The following is a 12,969-nucleotide window of genomic DNA, read 5'->3' on the forward strand; positions in this document are numbered from 1 at the left end:
GGGCAGAGAGAGAGAATCCTAAGTAGGCTCTACGCTCAGTAAAGAGCCCGATGTGGGGCTGAAATCAAGAGTTGGATGCTCAATTGACTGAGCCGCCCAGGTGCCCCTGTGTTTTATTTTTATGTTATTTTTTATTTTTATTTTTTAAAATGTTTATTTTTGAGAGAGAGAGAGAGAGAGAGAGAGAGAGAGAGAAAGAGAGAGAACGTGAGCAGGGGAGGGGCAGAGAGAGAGGGAGACACAGAATCCGAAGCAGGCTCCAGGCTCCGAGCTGTCAGCACAGAGCCCGACGTGGGGCTTGAACTCATCAGCCTTGAGATCATGACCTGAGCTGAAGTTGGACACAACCAACCAAGCCACCCAGGCGCCCCTATTTTTAAAATATTAATTCACTATGGGAATGGGTAAGATCACATATGTGGTTCAAAGTTCAGAAGATTCAATGGGGTGCCTGGGTGGCTCAGGTGGTTAAGGGTCTGACTCTTGATTTCAGTTCAGGTCATGATGTCACGGTTCATGAGATCAAGCCCCGCATCAGGCTCAGTGCTGACAGTGCAGAGCCTGCTTGGGATTCTGTCTCTCCCTCTCTCTCTGCACCTCCCCTGCTCACTTGCACACACACACACACACACACACACACTCTCTCTCTCTCTCTCTCTCTCTCAGAAAAAAAAGTTCAGAAGACTCAAAAGGGTATTTAGTGAAATTGCTTCGCACTCCTGACGCCCAACCACTTTGCTCTCACTCCCCCACCCCCTGCCAGTTAACGATAGTGTTTATGTATTCTTCCAGATCTCTCAGCATATAGGAGCATCTCATAAACAAATATATTGTTTCCCACCTTCCCCCACAAATGATACACATGTTACACACACTGTTCAGTTTTATTTTTTAGATCTTGGAGACTGTTTCATATTAGTACATAATGATCTTCCTGGATCTCTTCTGTGGCTACACAGTTTTCCATTGTAGGACTGTATGTAGTTTATTTAACCATTCCCTTGTGGATGGACATTTGGGTTGTTTCCCGTCTTCTGCTCTTAAAAACAGCACTGCAGGGGCGCCTGGCTGGCCCAGTAGAATGTGTGATTCTTGAGCTCGAGGTCATGAGTTGGAGCCCCACGTTGAGTATACAGAATACTTAAAAATTATATCTTAAAGGGGCGCCTGGGTGGCTCATTCGGTTAAGCATCCGACTTCAGCTCAGGTCATGATCTCACAGTTCACGGGTTTGAGCCCCACATCGGTCTTTGTGCAGACAGCTTGGAGCCTGGAGCCTGCTTCAGATTCTGGGATTCTGTGTCTCCCTCTCTCTGCCCCTTCCCCCCTCAAATGAATGAACATTAAAAAATATTTTTTTTAAATTAAATCTTAAAAAAACAAACAAAAAAACAGCACTGTGGCTAAGGTCCCAGTACCTGAGACTTTGTTGTCAGTCCTGGGAAACTCTGTGAACGGTCTGTGGTGGAGTGGCTGGGTCTCATCCTGAGCATGCAACTAAGCCCACATCCCAGGCAACACATCTCTTTATGCCTCAGAGTGTCCCCACCCTTTCCTTCTTTCAAATAATATTTACCGAACAGCTGCCATTCTGGACACTGGTGAAGAAGATAAGCCCAGTCCCTCTTCTCATAGTGCTGACATTTTAATGGGGGAGGGAGAGACACATAATCAACAGGTAAACAAATAAATATAGAACATAATGTCAAAAGGTGAAAGTAATTAAAATAAACCAGCATAAAGGGATATAGGGTCTGACGAGGGGGGTGGAGGGATTGTAGATAAAATGTCCAGGACCCACAGAGGTGACTCGTGAAATGAAACCTCAGTGATGAGCAGGAACAGCCGTGCCAAGATCTGGGAAGAACATTCCACAAGGAGTCTTGCAGCTGTGAAGTCTCCAAAGTCAGAACTAGTTTGCGGTGCTCGAGGGACATAACGGAGCAACATGAATCAGGAGAGACGAAGAAGACAAGATCTGGGGTGCAGCCTTGGAGATCCTGGTGAGGATTTTGGGTTTACTCGCAGTGCAACAGGAAATCACTGAACTGGTGAAGCAAGGGAATAATAATGTGACAATGTACATTTTTTAGACATTACTTTGTGACCCAGCCATTCCACTCCTAGGTGATTATCTAAGAGAAAGGAAAACATATGTCCACACAAAGACTTCGCTAAGAATGTTCATAGCAGCTTTATCCATAGTGGCCAGCACTGGAAAAACAGCCCAAATATCCATCAGTAGGACAGTGGGGAACCAAAGTGTGGCACATCCATACAAAGGAGTACTACTCTGCAAAAAAAAGGAGCAAACTCAGGGCGCTTGGGTGGTTCAGTCGGTTGGTCGTCCAACTCCTGATTTTGGCTCAGGTCATTATCTCATGATTTGTGAGTTCGAGCCCCTCGTCAGGTTCCATGCTGACGGTGTGGAGCCTGCTTGGGGTTCTCTCTCTCTTTCCCCCTCTCTGTGCCCCTCCCCCACACACAGGTGCACTCTCTCTCTCTCAAAAATAAATAAAGGTTTTTTAAGTTTATTTTTGAGAGAGAGCGAAAGCGGGGGACGAGCGGAGAGAGAGGGGACAGAAGATCTGAAGTGGGCTCTGCACTGACAGCAGAGAGCCCAACGTGGGGCTTGAACTCAAAGCTCATGACCTGAGCTGAAGTCGGAAGCTTAACTGACTGAGCCACCCAGGTGCGGAGCAAACTCTTGGTGCATATGACGTGGTTGAATCTGAGGAACATGTTGGGGGAAAGAAGCCAGACCTCCCCACACCATGCAAAAAAGAGAATACATATTGTATGATTCTGTTTCTGTAAATACATTATAAAGAAAATGCAAAGTAATCTCTAGTCACAGAAAGCAAATCAGTGGTTATCTGGGGCCAGCAGTCAGAGGACGGGATCAAATGCAAGAGGCAGGAAAGAGCAATGGAATGTTCTGTATCTTGATTGAGGCAGTGGTTACATGGGTGTAAACATCTATCAAAGCCCATTGAACTAGTACACTTGAGACAGGTGCATTTTATTAGGTATAAATTATACTTCAATAAAGTTGATTTTTAAAAATGCTTATTTAATTATTCTTGAGAGAGAAAGGAGTGGAGGGGCAGAGAGAGAAAGAGAGAATCTCAAGCACATTCCGCACTGTGTCAGTGCGGAGCCCAACGCGGGGCTTGAACTCATGAACCATGAGATCATGACCTGAGCAGAAATCAAGAATCAGTCCCTTAACCAACTGAACCACCCAGGCGCCCTAATAAAGTTGATTTTTTAAAAAGGATAACATTGGCTTCTGGGTGGAAAATAGGCCCCAGGAGGCCAGTTTGGAGCTTAGTTGCAGTAATCCCAGGTGGTGGCTTTGTTGCCACTACAGAGATGGCATTGGAGGTGGAAATAGGAGAGGGCTGCCGATTACCCTTGGTAGATGGTGAGCAGGACTGGCTGTGGGAGGTGAGGACAAGGGGGACTAGTGATGACTTCCAGGTGTGCACCTGTCAACATGTGGGGCTCTTAGCTGACATGGGGACACAGAGGGTGGAGCAGCTTTGGAGCAGAAGCCCAGCCCCCTTCACCCACCGAAAGCCTGGACGGTCTCTTGAGATCCCTTCTGTCCCAATGATTCGTTGTGTGAAATTCCTCCCTCCCCAGGCAGGTACGGAGTTGTCAGTCACCGAGAAGACGACTCACCGCTGCCACCTTATGGAGGAGACTGGTAACGGGGAAGCTGGGATTTCAGCTGAGGTCTCCCTTTATGTTTCATTGTTCAGTTACCCCCCCCCGCCCCCCCCCCCGCAGTGCTTCTCTGTCGCAGCTCAACTCCTTCAACCACGCAGTGCCCTTGAGGAGTGGCTGTGCATCGGGAAGGGTCCCAAGCTCCATCACCAGTTCTGCTGTCACTAAGAACTCACTGCGCTGTAACTTTAAATATTTCTCTGTAAATGACCTACTTTTTCATTTAACTTGGCCTCATCCTAAATTGCAATACTGTATTTATTGAAAAACATCCACGTGTAAGTGGACCTGCACACTTCACAGCTATAGTGGTTTTATGGGCTATTTAGGTAATTTTCTAATACACATGAATACATAACTATTAAAATAAGAATTCTCGGGGCACCTGGGTGGCTCAGTTAGCTCTCTGCCCCTCCCCCACTCATGCTCTGTCTGTCTGTCTCTCTCTCTTGAAAATAAACATTAAAAAATGTTTTTAAAAAATGAGAAATCTCTCTGTACCATTTACACATCTCTCATTCCTCTGGTGGTATTTGTACCCCATCTGAGGGGAAGGGGGATTCTTCATGGGGTCACTCTAAGGTACTGTGCGCCAGTCGGTGCTCACGGAATATCGATTATACATTTATCTGGACACAACTGGGACGGACAGCACTTTGTCAACACTCAGCAGAAACACCGACAAACAGAGCACTTAATCTCTGATACAGCACTTCCACTCCTAGGAAACAATCTTCAGGAAATAATTAAGGATGCATGCCAAGCTCTTTTTATATTACGGACATTTAATTTTTATCTTTTAGTTGATCTGTTTGTTTTGTTTTTTTTTCCCTAAATCTCTTCCTACAGTGAACAACTAGTATAAAGAAAACTTCCACATCTATATTGTAAGGTCTGGAATTTACTTTTCTAAATCTTTTTTTTAAATTTATTTATTATTTTTATTTATTTTGAGAGAGAGAGAGCTGGGAAGAGGCAGAGAGAAAGGGAAAGAGAAATCCCAAGCAGGCTCCATGCTGGCAGCACAGAGCCCAATGCGGGGCTTGAACTAATGAACAACGAGATCATGAGCTGAGCCAAAACCAAAAGGTAGATGTTTAACCAACTGAGCCACCCAAGTGACTCACCTTTCCAAATCTTTTTTTTTCCCCCTTGAATCCCTTCTTTCTTCTGCGTGTCAATCAGTGCACTATTAAGACATGGTCTCTGCCTTCCTGGAGTCTAGAGTCTAGTACGTATGAGATGGGAAAATGCAAACGACTAGTGCACAGGAACTGTTTAATTATAATTGTCAAGAGTGCTTCCAGGGCCCTAAAAAAAGATCTTAATAACAGGGGCCCTGCAGGTCAGGGAGTGATTTTCTAAGGAAATGGCTTTTAGATTGATATCCCCCCAAATAATGATGCCAGCTCACATTTAAAGCTGCACTGTCCCACGGGGTCCCCACTGGCCACATGTGGCTACTGAGCACTTGAATTGAAATGTGGCTGGTCGAACTGAGATGTGCTCTAAATGCACAATACATACTGGATTTCGAAGACTTCACATGAAAAATAAAAAGTGAGAAATCTCTGATGTTGTTTATACTGATTAAAAGTTGAAATGAGAATATTTAGGATATATTGGATTACATCAAATACGTTAATATCCATTTTACCTGTTGCTTTTACCTTTTTAATATGGCTACTAGAAAGTTTTAAATTACATATGTGGCTTGCATTTTGTTTCTAGTGGGTAGAGTGGAGCCAGAGAGTGCTTACTGATAACAAGGACCTTTCTAAGTCCTAAATGTGTAGTATTTCATTTAGTCCTACGATGATTCTGGGAGGTGGCTTTTTTTTTTTTTTTTTAATTTTAAAAGTTTCCTTATTTTGAGAGAGAGTGCACATAGGGGAGGGGAGAGAGAGAGAGAGAGAGAGAGAGAGATGGAGAAAGAGAGAATCCTAAACAGGCTTTGCACCATGTGGAGTCCAATGCGGGGCTCAAACTTTGGTGAAGTCAGACGCTTAACCAACTGAGCCACCCAGGTGCCCAGGGAGGTGGCTATTATTCGTCTAACTGCAGAGGAGGAAAACTGAGGCACAGAAAGCAAATGGCCAGAGATCTTCACCACCAGCAAGTGGCATAGCTGAGGTTTGAACCTAGGTGGAGTCCCTCTGCCTGACCAATACGCACTTAACCTTTACCCCATGCTACTGAATACAAGCACCACTGTGCTGGGACATCCATAGCCATCAGGGCAGAAGGAGCAGCACAGAGATAATCCACAGACTAGATGGGCCTCTGCTCCTTTGGCGATGGAATGACCCTGGAGGATCTGCTTTCTCCGGGGCTGTTTCCTCACCCTGGGGACCCTGAATTCAGCACTGTCTGTCAATGCATGTTAATGTTTAGGAAGCATACTTATAGTGGCCCACTAAGCATTCTCTAACTCAGACATATCCAGTGGAAACAAAATGCAAACCATATATGTAATTTACAGTTTTCTAGTAGCCCTATTAAAAAAGATAAAAAGAAACAAGTAAATTAATGTTTTATTTAATCCACTATATCCTAAATGTAACTGTATCAACCTGTAAGCAACATAAAAAAATATGTCCCTGGTGACCCGTCTATCTCCTCATTATCACTCCCTGCCTCATATTTCATGCTGCGAATTCCTTCTAGTTCAATGCACCTTGGCCACTGTCTTGCCCACAGACATTTGCATGTGCTGTTCTAGGCAGTGGGGAATGATGTGAGACTGGCCATCCTTCATACAGGCTTGTTTGCTTTTCTGCCCGCCCTTTTGGACTATAAACCTGAAGAAGGCAGGCACCATATCAGATTTATTCATCGCTGTATCCCCACCCTGAGCACAGCTCCTGGTACAGTGCAGGCACCGTTAAATGTCTCACCTTTGAGTGGTTAATGAATGACCTCACTACTTATTTTCTGTTTCTTCAGTTAAACTGTGAACTTTTGAGGAAAGGGACTATGTGGTTTGCTTTGTTCCAAGTGTCAGGTATAGTGTCCACTAGTCGTTCAGAAAATATATATTGAGCAGCACCTCCTATAAGCCATGCACATACTAAAGGCTATGTGGTGAGCTGAAATGGACATGGTTCCTGTCCTCACGTGCGAGACATTGATCCAAGAATCCCACCACTAAATGTAAACTGCAGTAGTGAGTAGTGCTTACAAAACAGGTACATTACAGGTGTTGGAAGGGCAGCCTTGGCTCTTGAATTTTAACATAGGAGGACCTGGTAGCCAAAAGTGAGCTGCTTGGTTCTGCCTTTAAGAAAGAACTTGTCACTCAGATCGAGAAGAGGCTACACTCTCCCAGGGCATCCCCAGCCAATGGCTGAACATGCTGGGGGTCCTGGGGCTTGAATACTTCTGCCCAATGGAGATCCTCTAACAAGTTTTTGTTCTGGTGCTCCCTGATAGGTTGTCTATCTTTGTCAGATAAGCTCTCGTCCAATTCTGCTTCTTCCTCTTTCTCCTTCATGGTTGTTGCCGCGGAACCCTCCCCCCCCCGCTGGCCACCAACTCTATTTCAACATCTGCTTCCTGGAGGATCTGACTTGACCCAGAGGGGCTTGGGGGCTGGATTCTTGTGGGCAGGGGAACTTGAAGTGTTGCTTTCAGGGTATTTTTATATAGAATCAACAAACTACCATTGCCCTTTGCAAAGAATGGGGAAGGGCTGATAGTAATAACTGCCTCTATGAGAATTAACTTAGATAATAGCTGTATAGTATCTGGCACTCCATGAACCGCAGCTGTTATTATTACCTGATCTCTGAGTGAGTGGGTGTTTCAGGAAATCTGTGCCTGGCACTGGGTATAATCTCCTTGAAGTCTGCCCCTTAATATCTAAGGTGGGGTCCCTTCTGCTCCTTGCAGAGTTTTGGAAAGGTCTCCCTCTAGGGAGGGTAGACATGTGGAAGATTAAAGGATATATAACTTTGAAAGTATTGAATCCAGGGGCTCCTGGGTGGCTCAGTCGGTTAGGCGACCAACTTTGGCTCAGGTCATGATCTCAGGTTTGTGAGTTTGAGCCCCACGTGGGGCTCTGGGCTCTGTGCTGATAGCTCAGAACCTGGAGACTGCTTTGGATTCTGTGTCTCATTCTCTTTCTGCCCCTCCCCCACTTGTTCTCTGTCTCTCAAAAATAAATAAATGTAAAAAAAAAAAGAAGAAAGTATTGGATCTGGCCCCAAAGGCTGGATTGCAAGCTGCACTGCCATCGGTCCAGAGGGCAACCCCAAGAAAGGTCCTCCAAAAGTTCCTTGCTTTACCTGGTACTGATTTATGGTCCTCCTGGGAGATGACCTACTGGTAGATAGGTAGACAGACAGGTGGACAAATCTGACTCTCCAGTGGATTGATATGTGATGATTGAGTGACCGATGGATGGACAGACACAGATCAGACTGAGATGTCAAGACAGGAGATGGATCTGTCAGCCAGACGGTCAGGCTTGTGACTTTGAGACCGACAGAAAGGCTGACAGCAGGGCCGGAAGGCCTGGGCGGGGTGAGGGGGGTGGGGGCCGCCACCCGCCAGCTGGGCCGCAAGGGGGCGCCGCCTCCCCGCCCGGCGTGGCCCGCCGCCGGCTGGGCGCGCGCTCGCGGGCCTGCGGCGGGGCGGGGCTAGCGTGCGCACGGGGCGGGGCCAACTTGCTCGCGGGGGCGACCGCGGGTGGGGGGCGGGGCGCGCGTGCTCGCGGGGGCGGGGCACGCGGCGGGCGCGGGGGCGCGCGGCGGCGGCTCGTTCCGTTCCGGGCCGAGGCTCGCGGCGGAAAAGTTGCGGGGCGGAGAGGAGCGGCCCCGGGACGGGCAGCGAGCGCGACGCCGAGCCGGCTCCCGGCGCCCGCGGTCCCGCCATGGACGACCTCGGTGAGTGAGCGGGAGGTCGAGGAAGGAGGGTGCGAGGGGCGCGCGGCCTCGGGCCGGGCGGGAGCGAGCTGGCGGCGGGGGCTGCGGGATCCCTCCTCCGGCGGCCCGGGTCCTGGCTCTGCTCGCTGCCTGATGGAGCTCCGCTGGGCCGGGATCCCGGGCCCGGCCTGAGTCCTTTGCCAGGCCGGCCCCGCCGCGGTCCTCACAGCCGCCACCCCCCGCCTCGGGGACGGCTCCACCTCCGGACTCGGGACCTCGGGGACCCACCCCCATCTCCCAGACCAGCCTCAGGGGCCAGCTTGCGCCTCGGGGACCCGCCCCGCCCGCCCCAGGGACGGACCCCCGCTGCCGGCACAGCACCACCTCCCCCCCGCTGTGGGACCCTCCCTTCACAGACCGTTCCCTCACCCCCCACCTCACTGATCGGCCGCCCAACTCGGGGAACAGCTGCCTGAACTCCTGGTTGGTCCCTCATTTCCAGGACCGGCTCTCACCCCTTTGAGGACCCCCACTTCACAGACTGGCACCCCCACTTCAGGGATAGCCCCTCCAAGCCCACCCTTTTCATTTCACAAGTTAGAGATGAGCCTCCGATGACCACACCCCCACAAAGACAAGTTTCTCATCTGTCCCCACTAACCACCCCCCCAACCCCAGGTCTGGGCACCCTGTTTCATGGGCTGCTCACTCCATTTCGCTGACTGTCCTGTCCACTCTGTGGGCCAGCCCCTCCCCTTTCCTATCACAGATCAGCCTAATCCTAGAAGAGTAAGCTGGGGAGACATGATTCTTCCCCCACTCCCAGATTCTGGTGCAGTGCCAGGGGAATGCGGTGGGAAGTGGGCCCCGAGGTATGGCCATCTCTGGACTTGTCCGGGGCTGGCAGAGTCCCCCCCACCCCCTAGCATCAAACCTTGCTGGAGGCCACGCAGGTAAAGAGGACAGGATGCCCAGAACAGAGTTTTACTGTTTTCTTGTTATCGGAGCTCCAAAACTACCCTTTTCAGTGCTGTGTAGACCTGGTGTTAGGGCAGGGGAAAGTATCTCCTGAAACCAGACACGAAACCGGAGGGGGTTGAGGCCAGGGTTCTAGGAATGCCTTGAGTGGCCTGAACCCTATGGTGAGAGGATTCACTTCTTCACTGTCTGTCCCTCCCCTTCATGCCTGTAGCTGGAGGGCCTCCGAGCTGGGGAGGTGAGGGGGGGGGGGAGTTTCTTCTCTGTAGGAGCCTTGTCTTCCCTCTCTGGACTGTGGGTGGCTTGTGTGACCATTGATGCTTTCTCTGTCCCAGGCTCTGAGGAGCAGATTCATCAGACAGCACTGACGGGCCTCCCCCAAGCGCACAGGGCACTAAGTTAAGACTGGCTATTTGTAGGTACTGGACTTCCAAGCGGACAGGGAGGAGGACCGCCAGCTTCCTTTTGAAAAAGATCAGGGCGCTGCTGAGAGATCCCGGCGCTGGGGATGGTGTCCAGTCCTGCCTGTTTTGTGGAGTGCGATGGCTGCCAAGCATAGTTCTCTGCCTTCGGGTCAGGCTTGGCACCCATTTTTCCAACACCAGGTTGGCGTGCCTTGCAGGCAGGTTCCCCCCCCCCCCCCCACATAAAAGATAAGCTGAAAGGAGGCTGGGGGGATAGGTTTTGAATCAGGATCTGAAAGTCTCGATGCTTTCCCAGCAGGAACTGGGGAGCAGAGTTACAGTTTCTAAAATGCTGATGTGGTGCTGTTGCTTCTGTGCAGTCCCTTCCACACAGTGCTGTTTGAAGGTCCGAGAAGGTTTTGTAGAGTTTGCTGTTGGAGTCCAGAATTCCTGTCCCCTGATGGTCTTCCATTTGGGGCCAGGAGACTGAGCTAGTCTCAGGGAAAGAGAGGAGAGTGGTATAGGGGGTGACAGGAATTGAAATTTGCAGTTTATGGAGGGCTTCCCCGTACCTCAGCATGTCCCGCTCTCACAGCAGCCCTTCATAAGAGCCCCTTAGGGCCACTGCTGTCATCACTGCCTGCCTTTTATGAATGGGAAAAACTGGGAGTCAGAGAGGGTGATTCACTTGCCCAAGGCTGCACAGCCACAGAATGACAAAACCATGACTAGAGAGAAGCCCGGTCCCACAGCTCTCGTGGACCAAGAGGCCTTTCTTCCTGAGGAGGGGGGTAGGCAGCATGTGAAGGAGGAGTCTCAGGGGGTGACGGCTGCCACCTGTAACTTCTGCCGCCTTCCAGCACAGACTCCGCAGTTGTTTCTGGGCTGCCGGGCTTCCTGGGCCTCAGCTCCCGGGAGGCCAGCCACGCCTGGCTGCCCTGGAGTCCCAGAGCCCCAGGGTGGGAGCAATGGGGCGAGCAGGAAGGGGAGAGGAATTTGCCTCTGTGCTCAGGCCCCATCAGCTGTCTGGATGGCTGCTCAACACACTGCCTGTCAGCTGTTTTCCTTAGTTTGGGTGGACACAAAGGCCAGGCTGCTTATTTTGATTTTTCTCCTGAGAGTGCTCTCACAGCTGAAGAGCTGTGAGTCCCTGAAGAGTCCCTGAAATGGGAGAGTTTATGGTCTGTCCTGTGGCAAGGCTGGAGGGGGCAGAGACTCTGCTGTGACTTTGTTTTTTTGGGTCTCAAAACAAAAATTGGGGAACTCTTCCGTCCCCTTAGCTGCTGGTGACAGACTCACCACGTGCTGTTTAATAAGTTACGAATTTATAGCTCTTTGGGCAGAAAAACATCAACACTGCCCTTGCCTGTGTGTTCTCTCTGCTTTGTGCTGCGGGGTGGCTGCTGGTGGCTTTTCCCATTACTGTTTAGACGCTGGTTTGGCCCGGAGTTCGCCCTGTTGAGTTCTGGCTGGAGTTTCCTGGACAGAGCTCCCACAACACTGAGATGCACTCTGATTACCGTTTCCGACCCAACTCCTCACTCTCCCTCGTTCATGTTCCTTAGTGCACTTGGGGGGCTGTGACCACAGCTGCGGTCCAGTAATAGTCACGTGTGCTTGATGGGAGACAGGCATCAGACTCAGCACTTTATGGGTATGATCACCGCCATTCCGAGAGAGAGAGAGAGAGAGAGAGAGAGAGAGAGAGAGAGAGAGAGAGAGAGATGTTTTATCTCCACTGTACAGATGTGGAAACCTGAGCTCTGGGAGGTTCACTGGGGGGAGCTGGGATTGGAACCCAGACTGATCCAATTCCAGATCTGGTCATCAAAATCATAATAAGGTTAAATGCTCAGTGAGGTGACTAACTGGAGGATGAGCCTTGAGCCTGCTGAGTAATTGCTAGTTACCTTTGAAATTTGTGTGCTGGGGGCCATCCCGAGGAAATGGCATCTGTGGCAAAGGGTGGGTCCAATTCAGACCTTGATAGCTTTGCCTTCCCATCTCTTCTAGGGGGGACAGCCAGCTGTTGGCAATGCCCAGTTGCTTCTAGAATCTGGACATGTCTTCCTTCAGCTTCTCAGCAGTCTGGACCCTCTGAAAAACAGTGCCTCATTGTCCTTAGGGGGAGTGTTAGGGGGGCAGGGGAGTTGCTTGGGGCATTCCGGACTACGGAGCCTCCCTGTTTCCATGGAAAGTCTGGACTTCGGGCTTGTCTGTCTGTGGTGTCTCTGTGTGTTAGGCCAGGGTCAGGGCATCCAGCTGCTGGGCCTGTGGCAGGGGCAGCTGTGGAGTGATGTTGTGTTCTTCGTCAACACCAGATCTTCTGGGCAATGCACCAGTGAGGTGCAGAGCTGGGCTCCAGACCCTGGTGTGTTTGAGTCCTAAGCAGGTGCCCTTTCTGTTGTGCTTAGCTGTCTGCTGTCTGGACAGCTTCAGCCCAGTGTGGAGAGGTTTGGGCTGCTCTGCCATTGTGGGTTGGAGGTCTTCCAAGAGAACATCGAAGCACTGCCTCCAGCTTCCCCAGTGATGGCCCTGCATTGGGAGGCTGGGGGGGTCCTTGGCAGGAGAGGCCTACGTACGAAAAGCCAGAATTACCGCTGAGGCACTCACGCAGCGCCTCTCCGCCATGTTCACGTTTCGCATGGAGTGTGCTGACCCAGCAAGGGCCTGTTACCTTGCTCCAAGGCCAGAGAGTTGAAAGACTTCCTCCTACCTTCACACTTGTTCCAGCTCTTCCCTGTGTTGTCCTGGTCTCAGCGCCTTCACTAATAATAACAAACATCCGTAGAACTCTTTCTCATAATGTTTAAATGTTTAATGAGCACTTATTATATGCAGGCACTGTGCTGGGCACTTTACACACATTGTTTCATTGACTCATGTTGGCCACAGGAGGCGCAGGTTCTGTTCTTAGTACTACTACTACTACCCATTTTACAGATGGGGAAACTGAGGCACAGAGAGGGTTAGCCCCCTTGCCCAAGTTC

The 12,969-nt window shown here is 50.2% G+C and overlaps 1 protein-coding gene across 3 annotated transcripts in view; it reads left to right on the forward strand.

Annotated features, from left to right (window-relative positions):
- Positions 1-8,460: 8,460 nt before the first annotated feature.
- PXN (paxillin) overlaps positions 8,461-12,969 on the forward strand; it is a 47,347-nt gene continuing 42,838 nt past the window's right edge. For 2 of the 3 annotated variants that reach the window (XM_030292454.1, XM_030292455.1), the window contains exon 1: positions 8,461-8,618. In XM_030292454.1, the coding sequence (XP_030148314.1) occupies positions 8,606-8,618 (13 nt within the window). In that variant the 5' untranslated portion in view covers positions 8,461-8,605. The remainder of the gene's footprint in view (positions 8,619-12,969) is intronic. The other variant, XM_036064326.1, reaches the window with a different exon arrangement.

This window comes from Lynx canadensis, chromosome D3 (genome assembly GCF_007474595.2).
Source record: "Lynx canadensis isolate LIC74 chromosome D3, mLynCan4.pri.v2, whole genome shotgun sequence".
Taxonomy (NCBI): Eukaryota; Metazoa; Chordata; class Mammalia; order Carnivora; family Felidae; genus Lynx; species Lynx canadensis.